This window comes from Pangasianodon hypophthalmus, chromosome 22 (genome assembly GCF_027358585.1).
Source record: "Pangasianodon hypophthalmus isolate fPanHyp1 chromosome 22, fPanHyp1.pri, whole genome shotgun sequence".
Lineage (NCBI taxonomy): Eukaryota > Metazoa > Chordata > Actinopteri > Siluriformes > Pangasiidae > Pangasianodon > Pangasianodon hypophthalmus.
Genome location: NC_069731.1, coordinates 20410666 through 20435420, shown reverse-complemented (window position 1 = coordinate 20435420; position 24755 = coordinate 20410666). Strand labels below are relative to the sequence as shown.

The window sequence follows — 24755 nt, the reverse complement described above, 5'->3', positions numbered from 1 at the left end:
ATGCAAAACAGGTCAAAAATCATACATCACAAAAAACATGACCCAAAAGCAGTGTTTTTTTTCCCCCTGCGAGGAATTTCGTTTGGACTCTCGTTCAAGTGCAAGTGAATGAAACAGAATTAAACATCCGATTAGCTTTTTAATTCTGACCCGTTAGGACACGACTGCGCCGTCGAGGGTTAAATCAAACCTCAGCAAGTCAGAAACTGAGAAACAAGTGCACGTGTCGCGAACCGTGTGCTTACAGCAGGTTACTTCTGCTGATTCATTTATAAATATCAAATTTTTATATACTGTATTTTATCGTTATTATTATTATTATTATTATTATTATTCCAGCTAATTATTAGATTATCTGATTATACAACAACTGAAACTAAGATATGGGTTCATCCAGTAAAGACATTCAGCAGGATTCAGTAATAACGGAAATAATATGACATTAAGGCTGGGCGATATGGAGACAAATATCATATTGCGATACTTGGAATCATTCACGATACAAGTAACCCCAAAAAAAAAAAAAATAATAATAATAATGCAGAAAAATGGAAAAATAAATGTAAAACAACCAGAAAAAATTGTCAAGGTTCAAATCTCCCAAAAAAAAAAAAAAAAAAAAATTTAATAAAAAATAAAAATAATGGAAAAAAAAAATTGGTGCCACATTATTCAAAAAGAAAAGAAAAGAAAAAAAAATCAAAAATCAGATTAATCGTTGTCTTGTTTCAGTGTGTTGTAACAGCAGCTGATGATAAACTACGAACTGTGAGGTGGATTATTTTGGATTATTTATCGCAAATATCGCAATATCTCCATCACATCGCCCAGCACTAAATGATTAACGACTAAACCTCCATGCAAATGCCGGGTCAATAACCTAATTAATCGACTTTATAAGTTTAACATTAGAGTATTAGTGTAACCTGTGATAAAGACGTAGGCGCGGATTTGTTTTTTAAAATTCACTTAATTATTGATTATTACTGAAACGTTTGGATCGGACCGGCCTCGCACCGAGGCGCTGATGATCAGATGGAGTTTTCCATAGCCCAGACGTCTCCCGCTAGGTCGTTAGCGCAGCTCTGGATGGTCCAGGTGATGAGCGCAAACTGGTTACGGAAGAGATCGGCGTCAGAGCCCACGGCCTGCAGCCTCAGGGAGTGGAGGTGCTCCAGCAGAGCGCTGACGCTGTAATCACCCGTGCCGAAGATGATGTGACGGAACGGGACGTCTTTCGGGGAGATGTACGGAGACAGAAGGTTGTGCTCCACCTGCGGCGAGAAACACACGAGGCAGTTATAACATCGCTATAACACTGTACATAAGCATTTACATTTATACTACTTTACATTACAGAACATCAGTGCAATATTTTAACTCGTTTTTTTTTTTTTTTTTTGGTCGATTTTTGTCGATAAAATACGACAATATAACGATATCGCAATATATTTACATCGTGACACACTTTTCTCAGCTCCCCTGGTCCAATAAGGTTACGTTTATTTCATTTTTCATCCTTCTCTACGTTTAACACACTATTATTCAGTGCCAGGTATTAAAATATTAAAAAATATTTTAGCAATAAAGCTAACTGGAGCGCCCCCTGGTGGCACCGTCACTACTGGTCGTTAGGCTAAACTAACCGCTGAGACGCGCTAGAGTTTCACAGGTGCTGGCATGCGATTGGCCGGTTATTTTTACCCTCATGATGCGGTCGTTGATGTTGCGGCACGTCTCTGGAACGTCCAGGTCGCTGTTCTTAATCTCGTTGCGCAGAGCCGAAGTGGCTCTACTATACGCGCCTATTGCGTACTGCAGCCATTTTTCTTTAAGTGTTGAGGACGCATTAGCATTGAGAGCTTCAACCTGCGGGGGAAAAAAACACGAGTCGAAGTGAGAAACAGCTTTTACACGTCATCATGAAAACACACTTTATAGTGAGTAAAAAAAAAAAAAAAAAAAAAAAAACGTACGCGTTTGATCTCTTTTATGATCCTGTTCATGTTCTTCTTGATGACGCGCGTGTACTCGTCAACGTCCAGATTGAGGATGTGATCGTGGACGAGCCGGAGCGCCATCTGTCCCGCAACCAGACCCGCAGACACGGAGACGTCCGGAAGCTTCCACTCGGTGGCCAAGTTCAGCTTTTCTCTGGTGTCCAGAGCTGTTCCAGAATATTTATAGCCTGAAGACTGGAGCAAGATGGACATCAACATCAGATTAATGACACTGTATATACAGAAACATTAATATTAATATATACTGTATATAAATCAGCATCTGATCACATGATGTGTTTCACTACAATGATTAACTTCATGAACGTGTATAAAATAAATCTGAAATTGATCTGACGTTAATAACGCGTTTACACGGATACGCTACATGCTTCATCCTTCATGTTTAAAACATACACTCAACAAACAAAATAATCACATCGCACTAAAGATCACAAAGTATATAGTTTTGCATTTTAAATGACGACACAAAAGGTTCTGATATTTTAATGTCTAAGAAAATAACTAACAAATGAAGAAAGGAAAAAAATTCTAACTTCTAAAAATAAATCTAAAATTTCTTTCAGTTTAGATCTGATTCACCTTCATGTTATGTTGTTCTTTTATTTAAATTAGCTTTAAAAGTTTAAATAAAATATTTTTAAATGTTTTTCCTTTTACTGTATTTCAAATGCATTTTTAAATAAAATGATGTACTCAAAACTAATGAAAATAAACACAAAAAGCTGAGAGTTTTTCAAATGTTCATTATAAAGCATTACAAAAAAAATTACATTTACTGTCTAGTTTAAATACATGTAAAAAAAAAAATATTTTCCAGTGTACTTGTGAGATCCATATAAATTAAAATTAAACCGATAATTTTTAATATTTATTAGTTAAATATGTTGAGAATATTTTTAGTATTTTTGCAAGAGGGGGGAAAAATTAAAATTGTACCGATAGCTAATGAATCAAAATTTATTTAAGAATTTTTTCATGCAACGCTTCTCTCTTCAAACGATCCCAGGACAACAGAAACACTTCCTGGTTGCACAGGTACAGGTGCAGACGGTAATAAAGGTGTAATAAAAGAATTATTAACAGCTATAAAAAAAATTATACGTGAATGTGAGCAGAATTATTATTACTATTTATTATTATTATTAACGTTACCATTGTTAAATATTAAGAGAGGAATAAATAATTAAAGACAAACTCACGCTGTCCGAGACGAAGCGGAAGGAGACGGAGGGAATGCCGGAGAAGGTCAGGAAAGGATAAGCGCCGTCCTCCATCTTCATGGCCTCCAGACTGAGAGCAGAACATTCAGAAATTCAATTTCGGAACAAAAACATTAAATCACGGAGGTTTAGTTTGTTTTTAAAAAGATATTTAAAGGTTCAGGTTAACATCCTTCAAAAAAAAAAAAAAAAAAAAAAAAAAAAAAGCACTGCAATTTCTAATAAACACAACGTTATAAACAAAAACAGAGCAGTGAAACATCTAGGAGGAATTTTAGAATAAACTCATAAGTGAATAATTTTATTAGTTATAATTGATTTCTCTAAAATATTTGTAAATATTACTGGTGAATATTATTATATATTTTACTAAGATATCATTATTCAAGGTAAGTAATTGTTCCAGTTATTCATTTTAGTTCCTTTTTTAGGTATAAAATTAGACAAATATTAAAAATTATTTTACAGAGTATCAGAGTTCCAGGTGAAACAATGCATGTGCCACTAACTGTGTATTTATATATATATATATATTTATGCTTTAATTTATTTTCACTATAAAGTACGTTTATTCTCTAGCTTGTTTTGTTGCAGTATAAATTATGTTTGTTAAAATAAAGCTGTTCGATGTTTGGAAAACGCTGCGCTGCAGGACGCTCAGGAACGCGCACTCACACTGATTCTTCCCATCTTGAGGCAGCGAAGTCCTGAGAGATGGACATCTGCGAGGACCGAGGACTCTGCACCTTTACAGGAGATCAGAGCACAGGTGAGAGACATGCAGCGAGGGGTGCCAATACTTACAAGCAGGAGACGTAAATTCACACCTCATTCATTGTGTTCTTCAGGAGATTGTATAACAGCGGACTGGAGGAGGCTTTGAACTGCTTTATACCTGCACACACACACACACACACACACACACACACACACACACACACACACACAGAGAAATGAGCTCAGATTTCCTCACACACACCTACACACATACCTACCCACACACCCACACACACCTACCCACACACACACACACACACACACACACACACACACACAGAGAAATGAGCTCAGATTTCCTCACACACACCTACACACCCCTACACACATACCTACCCACACACACACACACACACACACACACACACAGCTCGCGCTCTCTCTCTCTTACACACGCACAGCTCTCTCTCTCTCTCTTACACACACACACACCCCTACACACATACCTACCCACACACACACACACACACACACACAGAGAAATGAGCTCAGATTTCCTCTCATACACACCCCACCTACACACACACACCTACACACCTACACACACACACACACACACACACACACAAACACACACAGCTCAGCAACACACACACACACACACACGTTTCTACACAGGAGCAATTTCCTGCTTGACAACTTATTGAGCTTGAACCTGAAGTAACAGTCTGTTCTCAGTAAGCTGTAGAGCAGGAAGTTACTCCTCTGTTAAAAGGGGTGTGTGTGTGTGTGTGTGCGCGTGTGTATGTGTGTGTGTGTGTGTGTGGTGCTGAGCTGCAGCGTACCCGACACGGTGGAGTCCAGGCTGATGTAGGTGAAGGCTCTGAGGTTCAGAGAGGCGAGGTAACCCTGAGAGAGAGAAACAGACCAGAGGATTTTACAGCTGCGTTACGCTCACGAGATGTTCACAATATTTCGGTGAAGTCGGCGTTCGCACTGACCTCGAGCCACTCTGTGGAACCGATGCTGCCGAAATCTCCGGCACTCCAGCTGGCAAACACGATGCTCCTCCGCGGCTTAAATCCATCTGCAGGAAACGTTTACGGGGTTTACGCATTCGCAATAAATAAATAAATAAAAGAGCTAAAAAGAGCTACTTTACAGCAGGTTAGCCCCGCCCACTCACAGCATCTTAGCCCCACCTACTCACTTTACAGTGGGTTAGCCCCGCCCACTCACTTACAGCAGCTTAGCCCCACCTACTCGCTTTACAGTGGGTTAGCCCCGCCCACTCACTTACAGCAGCTTAGCCCCACCTACTCACTTTACAGTGGGTTAGCCCCGCCCACTCACTTACAGCAGCTTAGCCCCACCTACTCACTTTACAGTGGGTTAGCCCCGCCCACTCACTTACAGCAGCTTAGCCCCACCTACTCACTTTACAGTGGGTTAGCCCCGCCCAGCCTCATCAAAACGAGTTAACACCAAGTCATTTTAAAGCAGCTTAGCCCCGCCCGCTCACTTTACCGCACATTAGCCCCGCCCACTCACTTTAGATTAAAAATGTAAAACACATATAATTATATAAAGTGTACATATAAAAATACATAAAATGTAAATTTTTGATAACGTTACAGACACTGACATTTCAAACTATTTATTTATAGAATTATTTCTTATAATAATGTTCTCGGCCCCGCCCCTTTCCACCTAACTTCTGCTATTTTTTTACATAATTACTAAAAAAGTACTAGTAAATCAAATCAGGTCAAACGGGTATCAAACCACTGATCCTGACTCGCTCCCGAGCTGACTCGCTCCCGAGCTGACTCATTCCCTAGCTGATTCATTCCCGAGCTGACTCGCTCCCGAGCTGATTCATTCCCGAGCTGACTCCCTCCCGAGCTGACTCGCTCCCGAGCTGACTCATTCCCGAGCTGACTCCCTCCCGAGCTGACTCGCTCCCGAGCTGATTCATTCCCGAGCTGACTCGCTCCCGAGCTGACTCGCTCCCGAGCTGACTCGCTCCCGAGCTGACTCCCTCCCGAGCTGACTCCCTCCCGAGCTGACTCGCTCCCGAGCTGATTCATTCCCGAGCTGACTCGCTCCCGAGCTGACTCGCTCCCGAGCTGATTCATTCCCGAGCTGACTCGCTCCCGAGCTGACTCGCTCCCGAGCTGACTCCCTCCCGATCTGACTCCCTCCCGATTCCCTCCCGATCCGATTCCCTCCCGATTCCGTCCCGATCCTCTTTACCTTTCTTCATGTCCGTGATGGCCCTGGCGAGCTCCACCAGCAGGGACGTGCCGACGGTGGACTTGGCAAATCCGTGGCTGAACGCGTCTCTCTGAGCGCCGAGCACCACGTAGCGATCTGCAGAGACAAACACACTGAGTTCACACTGAACGCCGACGCGCTCGTGATCGTGGACTTCAGGAGCGTGCTCCACCTTCTCACCTGGATCCATGAAGCCCTTAATGACACCAAAGACGTTAGAGATCTTGGTGTCGACGAGGACGTTATTAACCGTCACGGTGACGTTCGTCTCTCCTCCCAGCGTGTACTTACTGACGCCCGGCAGCCTTCCTGTGACATCCTTGGGCGCTTCCTTTCCTCCCATCCTCCTGAGATTCACAAAGCAGTTAGCGTTAAACATCCAGCTAACATTAAACACTAAGCACTTCCTGTAAATCTGAGATTCAGAATTATTGGCACCCTGGTTGAGTCTCTACATGTTTCCCATCATATACCTGTGAAAGTGGGCGGAGTTTCACTGGAAGGTGTTTGGGGCGGAGACTAGCGATGGGCTTTAATGAAGATAAATAAAATACAACTGCAGTTTTGCAGTATTTACATTTTCATATATTTTTTTTTTCTTAATTTTAACAGTTCACTTGGATTTAGTTTTTAGTGACGAACATTTATTCCATCAGTTATTAATTTTCCTGAGTTACAAAAATGAATCTAGCTTTGTCCTATGAAACAGTTGTGAAATTTTGGTCTCAATTTTATTTGCTGAGGAAATGTCTTCAGGAGCAGAAGGGCAGATGATCATTTATCATTATTTTACTGTGGAAAAAATAAAGTTGTTTAATGAAAACTTAAACATCATCTTAGTTTTTAATCAACAAAATGAATACTGGCTCTTCGGCATGATACAAAAAAAACCTAACATACTACTTATTTTCTTTTAAAACGTGTGTGTCTGTGAGAGGCCACATGAAGAGAAGGGTGCCAATACTTTAATCTGTTAATAAATAAATAAATAAATAAATAAATAAAAAGGATGGCGGGAGTGAGGACAGCAAACGTTGTGAGATGATTTAAATAAAAAAATAAAAGAGTTAAGCCTTTTCTGTGGCTGAATCTAACAGACATGTAGTGCGCTATGTATTCTACATTGTGTTGTACCCTATGTAGTGAACGACTGTAGTGAACAGGAAGCTGTTTAGGATGTGGACTTTATCCGTGGAATCACGAGTAAGGAATATAAAAATCAAGCAAAAGACGCCGCCACTGCAGGTAAATAAATATACGTGACGTAATCAATAATACGCGATGTTCAGATACGGCGTTAAAGAGGATCTGTTTGACGTTTGACCCAGTCAACGTTTATAAACACGTAGGAAAACGTCTCGGTGTGAAACTTACTGATGGATTTTGCGAGCCGTTTCCGCGGTGATGGTCTGAGCCAGGATCTCAGGAAGACCGGAAGACTTAGAAGGAGGAAACTGGGTGTGGTTGAAGGAAGGAAACCCCGGAGTGTACGGATCTCCAGTTCCGAGGTGAACCTGGATTTAAAGACAAGCGGAGACAAAATAAATGAAGGGAAAAGGAAGAGAGCGAGACGTGAAGGTGGCGAGAGATCACCTGGAGATCACGCTCACCTGGCCGTAGAGCTCAGTGTCGAGTGGGCTTCCATCGCTCGGCTCCCGATAGATCAGAACCGCAGCGAGACCGAACCGGGCAGCGTTCGCAACCTGGACGACAACGAGACAGAACCGGTCAGGACCACGAGGAGAAAGTGGAGGCACTGAGCTTCCACAGCTGCGTTAGAGAGATCTGACGTACCTTCTCCGCCAGGCTGAGTTCTCCATCTCTCATCAGAGCGATGTTCTCCGTCAGGCTCACTCCCTCATTCAGAAGGTTCTCCAGATCTTCTCTTCGGCCGTAGTTAGCGTACACCACCTTCCCCTGCGAGAACATCAGGGAAGTGAGTTATAAAAGACCATCAGTGACCTGGACCATAAATTAATCACCATAATTTAATCACACAGAGATTTAGATTTTTAATTTCTGCAGCTTTTATTATGATCGTTCAGGACCTGGTGTTTTTATTCAGGACCATCACAACAAATTTCACTCCAATTTCACTTTATATTTAGATATCTGAAGGCAAAACAATCCACTGTGAACTTCTAAGATCCAACGTCTTACTTTTATTCGCCTAGAAGTGCTACTCGGGCGGAATCAGTTTTCCGAACACGTCTGACTAATAATGTGATAAATAATCTGATCTGATCAATAATGTGATAATCTGATCTGATAAACTGATAAATAATGTGATCAGTAATGTGATAGATTATCTGATTTTATCAATGTGACTAATCTGATCTGATCAATAAAGCGATAAATAATCAGATCTGATCATGTGATAAATAATCCGATCTGATCATGTGATAAATAATCCGATCTGATCAATAACGTGATAAATAAAGTCTGTAGTAATTAGGATATATTCGCGTGGGCGTGGCTTCATGACGCAGCAGCTCCTCCCTCTGAAACTTCCACGCTTCTACACACAGCTCCTGTAACACCTTGATTGTTTTGACCGTTATTACGAGCGCTTGCTGTAGGGGGCGTGGCTTCATCCTAGTTTACATTAATAGGTCACATGATCATCACACGCCTAGGAACAAGATACATTTATCTAAAAACCTGGAGAGTCTTTTTACGGAAGGAAATCGTAAAACCTCTTTTCCCACAGGATATAACACGATCTTCTCCGTCACGCCAGTCCAGACCTGGAGGTGTTTCTTCTGCGCTTCTTTCACACGTTCGGATTCAAATCGCAGGAATTCTTTCATTTTCTTCAACCTTCGGACTGAAGGATTCTTGAGTTACTTCATCCAACAGACTGAAAACACTGCACGTGTGGAAGTGTCATGAAACTGGAAGGTGTGTTCTTCCGGAAGCTTCTCTGTAACCTTCAGACGAGGACATGATCATCATCTTCTTCAATGTTCTTGCTCTTCAAAGGCGCTAACTGTGTTACGTGCAGCAGAAATGCAGCTTCTGTGTCTGTAACGTCACTGGACGCTGTGTGCTCTATGTAGTGAGCGTATATAGAAATTATTCCTGCGTAGTAATTAGTTACGCTTAATGCCACTGAAGAAACGCAAACATTCACCATCTTGCTTATAATCTCACAGCGTAGCATCTGCTAACGTTCACCGTCTCATTAATATTCAAATGAATATTTAAATTTCTTACACAAAACTACTCAACATCTAAAGTTGATTTTGTTTTTTAACAGAAATGTTGATATTTTTTTGCGCTGTTGATCCAAACACACTCATGATCCTTCTGTAAAAGTCTGATGAAGCGCTATTTTGATATGAAGAATAAGTTTTGGCACCTACCTGTTTGGTTCCTGTTGCGCTGTACGCTAAATACCCGCTTGGGCATCCGACCACCTCGGACCCGATCGCCACTTTGTTCTCCCTGTTCACGAACGAGACGCCGCATGAGCGATCAACACAGACGACTCGAATCACACAACGCCAGAAACCGACACTCACCTGGACGGCACCTGCAGCGTCACGTAGTGCACTTCCACCCACGGGTCCATCCCGAGACTCGTGAACTTCTCCAGCATCTTCTCACTCAGGATGTCATCTCCAGCGCTGCCGGCCTGATGGTCCGCAGAGGAGAACTCTCTGCAGGAGGAGGAGCAGAACCGCAGCAGTTACAGCCGCGCCGATCAAACAAACGTTCAGAGATTCGAAATGCTACGTGTATATGTGTACGAGGTTTATTTTACAAAACAACAAATTAAAGGACGATCAGAGAAAACTAACTCTACAACGTCATTTTAAATTAAATAATAAAGATTAAAAATAAAAGGCTGCTTTTGTTACTTTGCAACTTCTGGCTACTTCGCATAAATATTTGTTTGCTGTATCTTTTTTTTTTTTTTTTTTTACTCGATATCTTCGCAGCTACTTCGTGTCTTTGTCTTTACTTCGTGTCTTTGTCTTTACTTCGTGTCTTTGTCTTTACTTCGTGTCTTTGTCTTTACTTCGTGTCTTTGTCTTTACTTCGTGTCTTTGCGTTTGCGTCGTGTCTTTGTCTTTACTTCGTATCTTTGTGGCTGCATTGTATCTTGGCGGCTACTTCGTGTCTTTGCCTTTACTTCGTGTCTTTGCGGCTACGTCGTACCTTTGCAGTTACTTCGTATCTTTGTGTCATAGTGCCCAACAGACAAACATAGAAACGTACCAACTTTGACTCCGCCCCCGAGCGTCTCTGCAAATGTTACAGCTGCTTTCTGAAACGATTTACACTCTGAAACTCTAATATACTCTTCTGTCCTCTACAGTAACTGGAGTCTGCACTTGTTCTTGCAAATAGCTGCACAGTTTCTTGAATATTAAAAATAAATAAATAAATAAATAAATAAATCTTACTGTAAGGTTTTTTCCAAGGCTGCAGTTGTGAGTTTCTCTCTCAGCGCCCCCGTGATGCTGCTCCAGGAGGCAAAGCGATCAGCGGGTTTGTCGTTGTCCAGTACAGACTCCGGCTCTTCGTCGCCGTCGTCTTCGGCGTGCGTGGTACTGCTGCTGAAAATCCCCGACGTCACCGCAGTGTTCGCTCTGACGTCAGGATTACGGTGCGTCACATAACCAATAAGGTAACCTGAAACGTACAAAAATAAAATAAAAATTAAATACCTGAGTGCCAGACATGCTTAAAAAATTAATTTAATTTTTTTTTTTGTTTTTGCGTTCTGTCAATCATCAACAATTAATCCCGCGCTGCGCTATAATCAGTTAACGTAGGGTTAACGTACTTTAACATAATTTTGTGTTGTTAATTAACGTAGTAAATAAATGTTAGCTAAAGTAAACAAAGCTTTAACGTTTAATCTACAGATAATTATGCAGATAGATGCGTTTCTTATTGCCGGGTCACGGCACCACACAGAACCTCACCAGCGATGAAGAAGAAGATAACGATGACGGCAATCTTCGCCACGTCGTTCCAATTCCTGCCGGAGTTCTGCTGTCTCGGAGTGAAAGATCCGTCCACTTCCTCTCCTCCGTCAGCCGAGGACTTCAGCTCCACCGAGATCTCATCGACTATCTGATCCTGATCCTGGGTCAGATCCCTGTACACCCCGGATCCCGTACGGAACTGATTCCACACAGAAAATCATCAAGAATTCATATTAAAAAAAAACAAAAAACAAACAAATAAAAAAAAAAAAAAATCACACAAGCACATTTTTGTGACTTTTGTTTCCTTAAAACAGAATTGTTTCCTGTCAGAAAATCAGCACTTACGATGTTTGCAAACCTCACGTTTGCTTGATTCACGCATCCTGCCATGACGGATCTGCAAAAGAAGAAGATTATTTATGAAATAAAAGATTAATTCAACGCACAATAGCGCGAGTAAGAATACGGTTTGTTCTGAGAATCAGCCTCTTCTGCGGCGGCGTTTTATACACATCCAACCTGGGCCAAGGTCAGGGGTTTAATCTTTAACTTATTGATCCAAATAAATAAATCAATTAGAAAAAAAATAAAAAAATTCGCTGATTCAGAGCTGGTTGCAGATGGGGGGAAAAAAAAAAAAAAAAAAAAAAAAAAAAAAAAAAAAAAAATTAGGAATGAGATCAACTTCCAGCACTGAATAACGACAAAATAAAATAAAATGAAATAAAGAAATAAAATAAGAAAATAAAGAAATGAACAAATGGACGAATGATTCAGAGCCAGCTGCATAAGTGACGAAGTTTAAAAGTTAAAAAAAGAAATAAAAATAATAAACTCTGAACTCAATTATAAAGACAGAGATTAAATAAATAAAATGATATAAATGACAAAGAATATAATTTAAACAAATAATCAAACTAAATGAATAAATAATAGTAATAATAAACACTTGGGCCTGCTGTAGACGTGTTCAAGTGCGGAGGAAAAAGAAAACAGAAAAAAAAAAAACTCCAGGGGAAAAACAAACAAACAAACAAACAAAAAAAAAGCAGTTCATGTATCAATTAAAAAAAAAAAAAAAAAAAAAGAAATAAAATAAGAATAAATTATTATATTTTTAAAAACTGTTTATATAAACATATTACTGGAACATGATGGTGATGTTTCATAAACACGCTGATTTTATTTCCTGGTATCTGCAGAGAAAAAAACTTTACTGTAATGTGTGTGTGTGTGTGTGTGTGTGTACAGTGTGTGTGTGTGTGTGTGTGTGTGTGTGTACAGTGTGCAGAGACGGATAAAGACTTCTTTTTAACATGTTAAGTAACTTTACTGCAGTCCGGACGCCTTGTAACTGAAAATATTTCAGCAATATTTCCTCTTCAAGATTTCAAAAACCTAAAAACCTCAAAAAAAAAAAAAACCCTGAAAGCACAAAGAGGTTTAGAGGACGAGTAACGTGACTCCCGCAGACGTTTCCTCACAACGCCACGAAAAAGAGGAAAAAGGCGCGAAACCTTCAACTGTCACTTCCTCAGTCACTGCAGCTGCAGACCTCGTTAATGACAACGACTCATTTACTGACTTCAGCGACTCATTTACTGACTTCAGCGACTCATTTACTGACTTCAGCGACTCATTTACTGACTTCAGCGACTCATTTTTTCTGATTCAGTAAAGATTCACAGTCAGCATCAGCATTATAAACGAGAGAGAAACACTAGATGCACTCGGGGATTTACAGAACATTCACTTCAGACGTGAGACACACGCCTCACTCGGGTTTCAGTGAAAAGCCACGCGCTCGTTATCTGACATTTAAACGTTAAAAAGATTTCTATCTTATAAGATAAACTTCAGAAGGCTCACGACGATTTCTGCACAATAAACTCTCCCACTGCTGATCACAACATCGTCACAGTTCATGAAATACGACGAGGACAAAACTCAATTCCCAAAAAACCCCTGATTCAGAGTTACTTAAAAAAATAAATAAAAATCTACGAGACAGGAGATAAGAGCGAGGCGCCAGACTGAGCGCGACTTCAGGGTCACTCCGTTACGCAAATCAGAGCTCGTGCTGTAAACACCAAACATACAATAATAACACTAAAGAATTATAGAAAATAATAAACAGACAAAATAATAATAATAATCATAATAATAATAACCATCATCATTAACTTAAAGCCAGCTGTAAACTGTAAAATAAATAAATAAATAAATAAACAAATAAATACTACAAGAATTACATAAAATAATAAACAGAGAAAATAATAATAATAATAATAATATTATTATTATTATTATTAATTATCTTCATCAACATAAAGCCAGTTGTAAACTGAAAAAAAAATCTATACTGCAGGAATGATATAAAATAAACAAACAAAATAATAATAATAATAATAATAAAACAGAAATTAAAAAAAATTGTAAATTATATATATATATATATACACATATATACACACACACACACACACTACAGGAATGATAAAATAAAAACAGACTAAATAATAATAATAATAATAATAATAAAAACAGTGAATCAGAGCCAGTTGTAAACTATTTTTAAAAAAGTCAACACTACAGGATTTATACCAAATAATAAATAAACCCTATAAGTAAGTAAATAAATAAGTAAACAAACAAACAAACAAACAAACAGTGATTCAGAGACAATTGTAAGCTGTAAAAAATATATATAAACTACAGGAATTACATAATAATAATAATAATAACTGTTGTAAACTGTAAATATATCTATACAAGCTACAGGAGTAATATGTAATAATATAATAATAATAATAATAATAATAATAATAATGATTCAGAGACTGTTGTAAACTGTAAATATATCTATACAAGCTACAGGAGTAATATGTAATAATATAATAATAATAAGAAGAAGAAGAACTGATTCAATTCCCTGCCAAAAAAGAAAAAAAAATCTCCTGGCACTGATTCTGAGATTTACACACAAAAAAAGTGGAGAACATGTTGAGATAAGAGCGAGGCGCCAGACTGAGCGCGGCTCCATTACGCAAATCAGAGCTCATGCTGTAAACACCGCGAGTTAAAATTAAACTATTAACTATAAAAAAAAAACTCAAAGAAGTTCAGTTTAAAAGCATAAAGTGATAAATAACCTGATCATTTCACATTAAACTCGCACGAGTTCCTGTGTGCAGGGAAAAGAGCAACACTTCCATTTTATTAAATCTAATTCAATTATTATTAAAATTATTGCACTGAAAATAAACCAAATTTAAATATTTAATCTATTAATGATGATTAAACTGTTCAACAATTATTCACACTAATCTTTAGCTTCAACACAATTAATATTTTTACAGGAAGTCAGCAAATATTCAGTCTATTAAGGGTGCCAATAATTTTAAAATCACCTTAAACACATTTCAAAGAAATAAACAGTTTAAATATTTATTAATTATTTGTGTTTTGTCCTGAAGGGTGCCAATACTTTTGTTGCAGATGATATAATACGAGTTAATAAAAACATTATTATTATTATTATTATTAATAATACTTCTTGTCCTGCTTTATGTCTCAAATTATCTGAGTTTTATATTAAATTATATTTTTTTATATACAACTTCCGCCTTTTACTGACGGCGCGTGCACGACAGGAAGCTGGGTTCACTTCCGGTTGTGAGCACACGTAAAGGTCATTCAAATTACAAAAGAGGACAAAAATAAAATAATAAAAAAAAAAAGGGCAATGACACTAACCAAGTAAACTTTATTAATCAATAATTAAAGCATGGAAATAAATCATAATAAAGTTCTGAGCTAATTTAAATATAAATATAAATATAAACATAAACATATGCAAATATTAGAGCTCAGCAGACAAAAGCTTTCATACTTTTACTTTAAAAAAAATCATATATTTATAAATTTATATTTTTTCAGTATCTACCTAACACACCTGGTTAAGATTAGACAGCTAGTTAGCTTCCTGGTTACTGGTTAGCATTTGCATTAAAAGAATCTGAAACTGGGACAAAATGGCTGAAATGTCAGTCTAATGTTGCAGCTTAGAGAACAGGAATCAGTTTTTAATCATCGCTACATTCATTATATTTTCAGAACCTTAAAATTTCTCACCTTTTAATCTGAAATCAGTAAAGAAGCATGAAGCAGCAGCTGCGCTCGCGCCCGACCACGCGGTTTCTGACTGATTCGAATCCTCGACTCATGTGTCATTTATGAATGAAACGGATCTTTGAGAGTCGACTCGCATATTTACATACAACTGTGCCCTTTCTCACCTTTTCCTGTGTGCTCTCTTTCTTTCTTTCTTTCTTTCTTTTGTCTATTCCTTTACATTAGTATATATCTTTCTTTTTTCCTTTCTCGTCATTTTCTTTCCTACTCTCTTTCTCACATTTTTCAATTCTTCCTTTATTCTGCATCGTTTCTCTTTCTTGTCTATTCCTTTATCCTGCATTTTCACTTCTTCTTTTCTTACTATACTCTCACTTTTTTCAGCTGTTACTTTCAACCATACTCCTTTCTTTCTTTCTTTCTTTCTTTCTTTCTTTCTTACTCACTCTCTTTCTCTCACTTTTTTTAATTCTTGCTTTTAATTTCTTTCTTGTCTATTCCTTTATCTTGCACTTTCACTTCTTCATTCCATTGTTTATCTTCTTTCTTTACTCTCACTTCTTTCAGTTTTTAACTTTCAAACACACTCTTTCTTTCTTTCTTTCTTTCTTTTTTCCCCGTGATGATGTAAGCAATCTCGTTACTCACTGGAAAGGAAGACTGACCCAAATGCAGACCCAGCTGAAGCCCCTGATGTCCACATGATGCTCTCTAAGGGACAAGGCCTGGAGAAGTGGGGCTCGGCCCTGGGGAGCAAACTGATGGAAGAACATCTCCAAAGAGGAACTACCAACCCACACAAAGTTCTGAGAGCGGGCCTAGACAAACAGGGTGGAGAAGAGAAAACAGAATAAACAAAATGTCCGGAAGGACTGACTTCCTGGAGGGAGGAAGCGTGGAAGGAAATACATTGTTGTTCTTTTGGCCGCTCCTGTTAGGGGTCTCCACAGCGGATCATCGGGTAGATTTGGCAGTTTTTACACCGGATGCCCTTCCTGACGCAACCCTCCCTGATGTTATCCGGGCTTGGGACCGGCACTGGAAGTGCACTGTCTTGTGCAACCCCAGTGGCTGGTGTTGGATCCCTGACCAGGAATCGAACCCGGGCCGCGGCGGTGAGAGCGCTGAGGCCTAACCACTGGTCCTCCGCTGGAAGGAAATAAGTAAACTCAGGTTGTTTTTTTGTTTTAAAGCAAGAACCTGGAGAAACCCAGAGAAACCCTAAGAGATCTTAGCTCCAAGAGTTTTGATCTGAGAAACAGAGAGAGAGATGGACAGAGAGAGAGAGAAAGAGAGAGAGAGAGAGAGAGAGAGAGAGAAACTAAAGAATTATTTACCAAATGACCAGCTTAGTCTCTGTACAGCGCTCCACTAGGAGAACTCATTACTGAGAGTTTGAGGAACCTTTAAACAGCTTTTAAACAGCCCAGTCTCCATCTTTAAGATTCAACATTCAAGAGTTTATTGTCATATGTGCAAATCTATCTATCTATCTATATGTATATGTGTGAAATGTAAACATAGAGGACATTCATGTGCAAGTGTACACTCATTAAGTTAGTTAAAGTTATTAAAGTTATTAAAACTTTACACTCATTAAGTTATTAATTCATTCTCTTCAGTAAGTAAATTCTTCCACTGAAAGCTCTTTTCCACACCTGGTGTGTGTGTGTGCATGTGTGTGTGTGTGTGTGTGTGTGAATGAACACAGAATAAACAGAAATAAAGCTTTATGATAGTGCAGCACATCAGTGCAGGGAGGTTTGGTGTCTCTCAGTGCACATGTGACTGAAACACCTTCAGTAAAATTCATTACAACATGTTTATTCTCTGAATTAGACTCAGAGGGAGATTTCAGTACACACTTCCAGCTGTACTGAATAAAAGAACCATCACTGACCGAGTGCTTGGGAGCCGAAAGAGTCGACTCTTCTTGGTGATCTGACTCAGCTGTGGCTACCCGATCCGCGTCAACACTGCGCTTCTTTTGCATTAAACAGCTGAGAAAGCAATAAATTATTGTTATTAAGCCAATTTTGGAAAAAAGAAAAAAGATCATCCTTGTTATTCCAACTAAAATGATGATCATAGATCAGGACTAAAAGCATTTGTTTATTGAAATTGCAGAAATTAACCGGTTGTAAATGTTGTAATTATATAATAACAAGGTTTTTAGACATCAGACTTCAGAGAACACAATCCTGGGAATAATATTCAGTATTAAGTAAGAGTCAGACAGAACTAACTAATTAATTAATTAATTAATCAAATCAATTAATCTGAAAGTATTTTTTTCAGTGAGGAAAGTGGACGAGGTTTAGACACCATGCTCAGAACACCGTATTCTTCATGATTACAGCGTCTCGGACATTATTTTGTGTTGTGATGTCACAGCGTTCGCGTTTGTACGCTGTAACCATGGATACTGACGCTCTGTGATTTGAACAGTTTACAGTCAGATTTAATGATATGAACCAACTGAGAGACGAGTTAATTCCTGTTCACACTTCCATTATAGCAGCGATAAACACTCGTTCCCTCACCTGCCTCTCTCTCTCTCTCTCTCTCTCTACCTCTCTCTGTGTCTCTCTCTGCCTCTTTCTCTCTCTCTCTCTCTCTCTCTGTCTGTCTCTTTTATCTCTCTCTCTCTACCTCTCTCTGTGTCTCTCTCTGCCTCTCTCTCTGTCTCTCTCTCTCTGTCTGTCTCTTTTATCTCCCTGTCTCTCTCTCTCTCTCTACCTCTCCCTGTCTCTCTCTCTCTCTCTCTCTCTCTCTCTACCTCTCCCTGTGTCTCTCTCTGTCTGTCTGTCTCTTTTATCTCTCTGTCTCTGTCTCTCTCTCTCTCTCTCCGTCTCTCTTTCTTTCACTCTCAAAAAAAATCAGCTTGTCATTTCATTGAGAAACAGGAAACGCTTGAACTCTCTGTCCTGAACTCTCTGTCCTGAGCACTTCCCCATGCTGGGAACCACCTCTGACTGTTACAAAGCGCTGACACTGGAGACTCCTTCCATAAATGTTACATAAACGTCTCCTTACAGAAAAATTCACCAAATCGACGGTTACAGGTTTTACTTTATTAAACAACCCATTTTTAAAATCTGTTTATTATTAGATTTAGATTACGTGCAGCGTTCGCAGTACGAGTCCCTGTGAATGAGCTGTTACCATGGAAACGATATCGTATTAGAACGAGCGCATTAATATAAACCTGTCGCTCACGTTACAGCTGGAACTGCGTTATACGGAAACCTTCTGACCAATCAGATTCGAGCATTCACCTGCGAAAAAGCAGTCAAAATAACTTATTAATAAACTATACGCTTTTGTTTGTTCAGTTATTAACTGAAGTGATTTTTATGTTCATATTCTTTCTTTTTTTGTCTCGTCCTTGTTGGACAGCTGACTGTAACTCTTACAGGTTCATTAAAACTCTCTGTGTGTGCACTAATGTAATAAAAATCATTTCCAAAACTAACAAAACCTCAAACCTTGTATCGTACTGAGGATTTTGACGCATGCGCACTGGAGTAAATCGCGCCTTAAACCGTTAGCGCATGTGCAGTACAGATCGGGCCACATCGTCACTACCCGATCTGTGCCTAACACCCAATCTGCACTGCGCATGCGCGGGGAGCCACACTCGCTACTGGAATCTGCACGTAGCCCCATGTTCACCTCATGGGTGTGTCATGGCGGAGGGCTTCAAAATAAAAGTCACACATCGGCATTTATTTATTTATTTATTTATTTATATATTTATTTATTTAACGACATTTTTCTGTAACATTTCATTTTGTGCTGGAAAACTAATGTTTGGAATCTAAAATGTTTTTGTACTGAATCAATAATGTAGAAGCCAGAAAATAAACATTTATAACAAAGTTTGTACTAAAAACAATAGGGTGCCAAGACTTTTACACAGTTTATATATATATATATATATATATATATATATATATATATATATATATATAGAGAGAGAGAGAGAGAGAGAGAGAGAGAGAGAGAGAGAAAGAGAGAGAGAGAGAGAGAGACACACACACACACACACACACTTTGCTTTGAACCTTGAAAGGTCAATAATGTGCAGATCCGGTTCTTCTCTGTTAGAATCAGGCCTCTGATCTGCGATCTCAATCTCCTCAAACATTCGCCTACAAACAGAAACAGACACGAGGGAAATCAGACAGCTTTGACCGTACACTCCTGTAAACTGAGAAGCAGGAGGAAATCCTATTACACAAGGAAACTGTACTATTAATAATAAAGAACCACTAATGAATAATTAATTATTTAATATTAATATTAATATGAACCAGCCAGGACCAAATCTAAAATGATGTAAATGATCTCAGAGATAAATGAATGTTCTCCTTTATGAAAGGTTTTATTAAAATCCAGAAATAAAATAAGATTAAAAATAGAATAAAATAAAACAGATTTTACTGAAAACGTGTTTTTCCTGCAGATACTGCTGAAACATTTTTCCTGAAATATTTTTTTTAAATCAGTTGGGTCACGTCCCTGTGTGGATCATTTCACCTCCTATCTATGAAGTTCTGAGATGATCTGATTGGTGCTCCTCCACCTGCTGGCTTGAGATCTTCATTCCTCCTGCTGTAATCTCTGAATTTCCTTCATGGCTTCGTTATCAATTCACAGCGACAGAAAAGAACATGAGTGAGTTTCTAAAATCCCTTCATTAAAGCAGTTTTATTTAATAAACCACATATTATCTTTCTTCCTTCCTTTCTTTCTTTCTTTCTTTCTTTCCTTCTTTATGTTACTGTATTAGATATAAGTTGTTGATTTTTAAAATAAAAGTATTGTGTGACTGTTAAAGAAATGCAAAAATAACACATTTACACAATCCTGTTATTATTATTTTGCCACTGCTTGCTTTATAGACCTTCAGTATGGAAAAACAAAAGGATTATTAAATTTAAGAAAGAATAGTTTGACCCTAAAGGAAAAGAGGATAGACAGATAAAGTTATTTATTTAGACTTTTTAAATTGTAAATAGTCATATTTGACAATGTAAGAATGTAATCGTTTTTTGAATTATAAAATAAATAAATAAATAAATAAATAAATAAATAAACGAACTCATCATCAGCAAGATTAGACTAATTAGTTCTGAACTGATTAGACCCAGTTATAGAGAGTCGTTATTGTTATTATTATTATTATTATTATTGTGATTGTTATTATCGTGATTGTTGTTATTGTTATAGTTGTGATTGTTGTTATTGTTATTATTGTTGTTGTTATTGTTATTGTTGTTATTGTTGTTATTGTTATAGTTGTGAATGTTGTGAATGTTGTTATTGTTATTGTTGTTATTGTTATAGTTGTTATTGTTGTTATTGTTACAGGTGTGATTGTTGTGAATGTTGTTATTGTTACAGTTGTGATTGTTGTTGTTATTGTTGTTATTGTTATAGTTGTGAATGTTGTGAATGTTGTGAATGTTGTTATTGTTATTGTTGTTATTGTTGTTATTGTTATAGTTGTGAATGTTGTGAATGTTGTTATTGTTATTGTTGTTATTGTTATAGTTGTTATTGTTGTTATTGTTACAGTTGTGATTGTTATTATTGTTATTGTTAGGAGTTACGTTGGAGTTTAATAAGAGAAAACACTTATACAGTCTCAAACAGTTAAGGTTTCGTCGTTATCTCCTAAAAACAAAACTCATTTTCTCACATTTTTATTTTCCAGCGACGTTCAACATCATATTAACGAGAAATCCAGTGTAGGAGTTTTAGAGACGTTGAAGCAAGTTCAGGACTCAAAGTCCCAGAATGCACTGCAGCTATATGACGCAGAGACTCGGCTCAGCTAGTCAGCGATGGAGCTCATGGAGAGATGGAGTGATGGAGCTGATGGAGTGATGGAGCGATGGAGTGATGGAGCGATGGAGTGATGGAGCGATGGAGCTGATGGAGTTGATGGAGCGATGGAGTGATGGAGTGATGGAGCGATGGAGTGATGGAGCTGATGGAGTGATGGAGCGATGGAGTGATGGGATGATGGAGCGATGGAGTGATGGAGCGATGGAGTGATGGAGCGATGGAGTGATGGAGCGATGGAGTGATGGAGTGATGGAGCGATGGAGCTGATGGAGTGATGGAGCGATGGAGTGATGGAGTGATGGAGCGATGGAGTGATGGAGCTGATGGAGTGATGGAGCGATGGAGTGATGGGATGATGGAGCGATGGAGTGATGGAGCGATGGAGTGATGGAGTGATGGAGCTGATGGATCTGATGGAGTTGATGGAGTGATGGAGTTGATGGAGTGATGGAATGATGGAGCTGATGGAGTTGATGGAGTCATGGAGTGCAGGGCATTGTGGGTAATGTAGGAAACCGTAAGTGAAATACGTTGAACTGATTCATGAATAAATGAGTTTAAAATGCAGTGTATTGTTTATATTTATTTTAGTTATTTGTATTATTTAAATCACATGTTACATGTGAACATATTAAACACGTACAAAAATAAAGGTATTGCAGGAATAGCAAAAGCAAATGCAATGTTTAAATGCAAATGAGTATAAATATGTTTATATAAAATCATTAATTCATTTATTTTGAATAATAGACTTACAGGAAACACTCTGCATCTAGACTGGCCTGAAAGGGTTAAACTGAAAACCTCACAATTTCATTACAGAATAAATCCATATTAAACATATTCATTATTAAATATTAATTATTATAATTAATTATTAATTAATTATGAAGATTAATATGCAAATTGTTCAGGGTGGATTTTTCCTAAACAAGATGTCACGCTAGTTTCATCCATCCTTCATTCATTCCGTTCTTCCAATATTCCATCGTTCCAGCCTTTTCCCTAGAAAGAAAGAGTTTTTAATGCTACGGTAGAAACAAATTTTAAATAGAAAAAGTCTAAATTTTAATTAAACTCTGAAAAAAACCCCAAAAAACAGAAACAGCGTTGCTCACCACAGACACGTGATCCTCTCTTGAGTCCACTCCATTCTGGGATCGGCGCAGATGAGTCTCTCATCCCGGGTCTTAAAACTGCAGCGAAAAACCAAAATACAGAAATCATCATCATCATCATCATGAAGCTGGGGATAAAATCTTCTTCTTCTTTTTTTTTAAATTACAGTAACACACTCAGTGTTGTGTCGAGACTCACATTATAGCTCTGATGTCACAGTTTCCGGTGATTTCCTGGATGAAGTAGCCCAGCAGCCGGGCGCAGCGAACAGGCCTCCGTGTGTAGGAAAAGCAGCATCGTGCTGCGAGGTGTTCCCAATGTTCATAAAGATTTAGCAAAAACAAAGCAAACATGATCACACTAATGATCACACTAATTATCACACTAATTATCACACTAATTCAGTCAGAGCATCGTGCTGTGTGTAATACTCATGATCCATGCCTCACTGACCCACAACAGCTCTTTAGTGTTAACAGCAATGCAAAAAAAAAAAAAAAAAAGTTTAAAAATACTGTAATTTTTGGTGAATAAATCAACACACTGACATTTAGATTTCACCTACAGGTTCTCCTTCATGTTTAGTTTTAGATATAATCATTTCCGTAACGTGATTTACAGCAAATGTGTTTCCGTCAATATTTTAATGAGAGTGTTACAAGCGTGGAAGTTCAAGCACACACATTTTTAGTTTAAATCCCACAGCTCCAGATTCCATACAGGTAAAGAGTTCAGCTGTAGCTCTTCTCTAGTGGGCGTGGCCTGTGACACATTTTTTTTATTTGCGATGAGAAATGTAGGAGTTAAAATAGAAATGCTTCTAAACAAGCAGAACAAATTAAATAACGCATGAAAGAGTGTGAAAATCAGTTCAGAAACATGTAAATGTTCTTCACAACATCTCTATACTCATTTAATGTGAGATTTTATACGACAGGAGAAGAAGAAACCACGCTTATATGTTTTTCTTCCAGAAAATGGGAACTAATCGCAGGTAGGAGTTAAAGTTGTTGATCGGGGAATTGCAGGAACGTCGGACTGCACGCGTCACACGCAGGATTCGGATCGGTCCGAGGAATCGTTCTGATTCGCATAGAGTTGAGAAAATCTCGGTTAAAATGTCGCTGTTGCTGAAATCAAGGCTCTGTTTCACATAATTTTAAAAAATGACCAGCGTCTGTCGCTTGCGAGTGTAAACGTAAGCTAACACACGCATCCAAGTTAGCCGGAGTTAAATATTTACAACGATCCGTCGTTATCTCAACACTGCTGCACTCTCTGGCCAAAACATGAACATGACCAAACATCATGACCATCATGTTGGGAAAAAATCTAACATCTATATTTTACATTTTTGTTCTATTTTTTAGTTAAAAAAAAAAAGAGAACAGAATATAAAGGTTAAATATTACTGCTGTTTTTGTAAACTCACCTGTTTCTGTGTCTGTGATGAAGGCACTGAGGATGAGGATGAACAGAAACGTCCCAGTGGGAATCTTCAACACAGCCATGATGTTGTATCCATCTTTTCCTCTCTTTTTTCCTCTCTGAGAAGATTTACAGAGCGGAGTGTGTGTGTGTTGGGGCATTTGTGTGGTACGGAGCGTGTCTCTGTGTGTGTTGCAGTGTGAGTGAGAGTGTGTGTGTGTGTGTGTGTGTGTGTGTCGCACCTCATTCTTAAACCTTTGTGAATGCTTCACGATAATCTGTTCACATGATCAAAAAGGATTGTGTTTATTTTCTTTTTCTTGGTTTCACTTGAGTCTTTTTCCCGGACGAAGATAAAATGTTCCTGATTTCCTCATTCCTCCTGCAGTAATCATGTCTTCAGACTCTTCGTTATCTAATTGTGTTCAGAAATGAGGAATTCAGAACATTTTATTTTGTATATAAGTCTACATGCACAATATCCGAGAGCAAGCTTACACAGTAAACTGCAGAATGTTTCCACTGCCTTACGACAAAACGAAGACTACAAAATGTATTTGATTTTTATACCAACGAGACGCTGGAGCCCTGATTTATTTACGCAATATCGCAATATCGATTGGGCCTCAGGTACTCGCAGGTACTCGCAGGTACTCGCAGCCGTGCTGATATTCATTCTGCCTTAATGAATATGTAATACAGTGTGATTTATCAGAAACAGAGCTTTTGTGTAAATTTATACAACCGAAGGGCAGGTAATACATTTGTGGAAGTTTGCTTCTGTGAGTTAGAACATTCACTAAGTTTTAATATCGAGAAAGTTTATCAGGAAAAGAAAGTTATCAGAAAGTTTATTATTTCTTAATATATAAGCATTACTTAATCTAAACTTAATATATGTGTATAATGAAGTTGGTTTTATAGTCGATAATTTTTAAACAGATGCCTGTGAAAAGCTTTTATTTATGTACCTTGTGAACAGAACACACTCTTTTATTTTTTATGTTGTATGTCGATGTGTATGTAGGTTTAGTTTT

The 24755-nt window shown here is 38.2% G+C and overlaps 2 protein-coding genes and 1 long non-coding RNA gene across 4 annotated transcripts in view; 1 reads left to right on the top strand and 2 right to left on the bottom strand.

Moving 5' to 3' along the window:
* The window catches only part of tfr1b (transferrin receptor 1b), an 18598-nt gene extending 2502 nt beyond the window's left edge, over positions 1–16096 (bottom strand). Inside the window, exons 1-19 of one of the 2 annotated variants that reach the window (XM_053228016.1) lie at positions 15964–16096; positions 11527–11578; positions 11176–11377; positions 10651–10879; positions 9763–9900; positions 9604–9685; positions 8033–8155; positions 7849–7941; positions 7613–7752; positions 6419–6585; positions 6218–6334; positions 4963–5048; positions 4807–4870; positions 4072–4139; positions 3920–3990; positions 3224–3314; positions 1977–2195; positions 1705–1869; positions 1–1274 (exon numbers count right to left, since the gene is read on the bottom strand). The exon at positions 1–1274 is cut by the window's left edge and continues 2502 nt beyond it. In XM_053228016.1, coding sequence (XP_053083991.1) covers positions 1032–1274; positions 1705–1869; positions 1977–2195; positions 3224–3314; positions 3920–3990; positions 4072–4139; positions 4807–4870; positions 4963–5048; positions 6218–6334; positions 6419–6585; positions 7613–7752; positions 7849–7941; positions 8033–8155; positions 9604–9685; positions 9763–9900; positions 10651–10879; positions 11176–11377; positions 11527–11578; positions 15964–16088 — 2475 coding nt within the window. In that variant the 5' untranslated portion in view covers positions 16089–16096 and the 3' untranslated portion in view covers positions 1–1031. Of the gene's footprint in view, positions 1275–1704; positions 1870–1976; positions 2196–3223; positions 3315–3919; positions 3991–4071; positions 4140–4806; positions 4871–4962; positions 5049–6217; positions 6335–6418; positions 6586–7612; positions 7753–7848; positions 7942–8032; positions 8156–9603; positions 9686–9762; positions 9901–10650; positions 10880–11175; positions 11378–11526; positions 11579–15315; positions 15419–15963 lie in introns of those variants that run through there. The other variant, XM_034297993.2, reaches the window with a different exon arrangement.
* A 252-nt stretch (positions 16097–16348) lies between these two features.
* On the top strand, positions 16349–21268 carry LOC113541188 (uncharacterized). Its single transcript, XR_003404154.3, has 3 exons — positions 16349–16488; positions 19827–19995; positions 21038–21268. It is a non-coding gene; the product is annotated as an uncharacterized LOC113541188 (long non-coding RNA).
* A 319-nt stretch (positions 21269–21587) lies between these two features.
* Positions 21588–23974, bottom strand: LOC113541177 (eotaxin). Its single transcript, XM_026938015.3, has 4 exons — positions 23723–23974; positions 22489–22591; positions 22290–22367; positions 21588–22176 (listed from the first exon to the last, which is right to left on the bottom strand). Exons 1-4 carry the CDS (start codon positions 23877–23879, stop codon positions 22110–22112), a joined length of 405 nt encoding a protein of 134 aa, XP_026793816.2. The 5' UTR covers positions 23880–23974; the 3' UTR covers positions 21588–22109.
* Between the last annotated feature and the right edge of the window lie 781 nt (positions 23975–24755).

Excerpts from the sequence above, each read along its gene's own strand:
- LOC113541177 (XM_026938015.3), bottom strand. The coding sequence starts at position 23,879 with ATGCCCCAACACACACACACTCCGCTCTGTAAATCTTCTCAGAGAGGA. Across the intron at positions 22,592-23,722 it reads CATCACAGACACAGAAACAG|CACGATGCTGCTTTTCCTAC; the intron begins GTGAGTTTACAA and ends AACACCTCGCAG. Across the intron at positions 22,177-22,289 it reads GAGAGGATCACGTGTCTGTG|GGAAAAGGCTGGAACGATGG; the intron begins GTGAGCAACGCT and ends CTTTCTTTCTAG.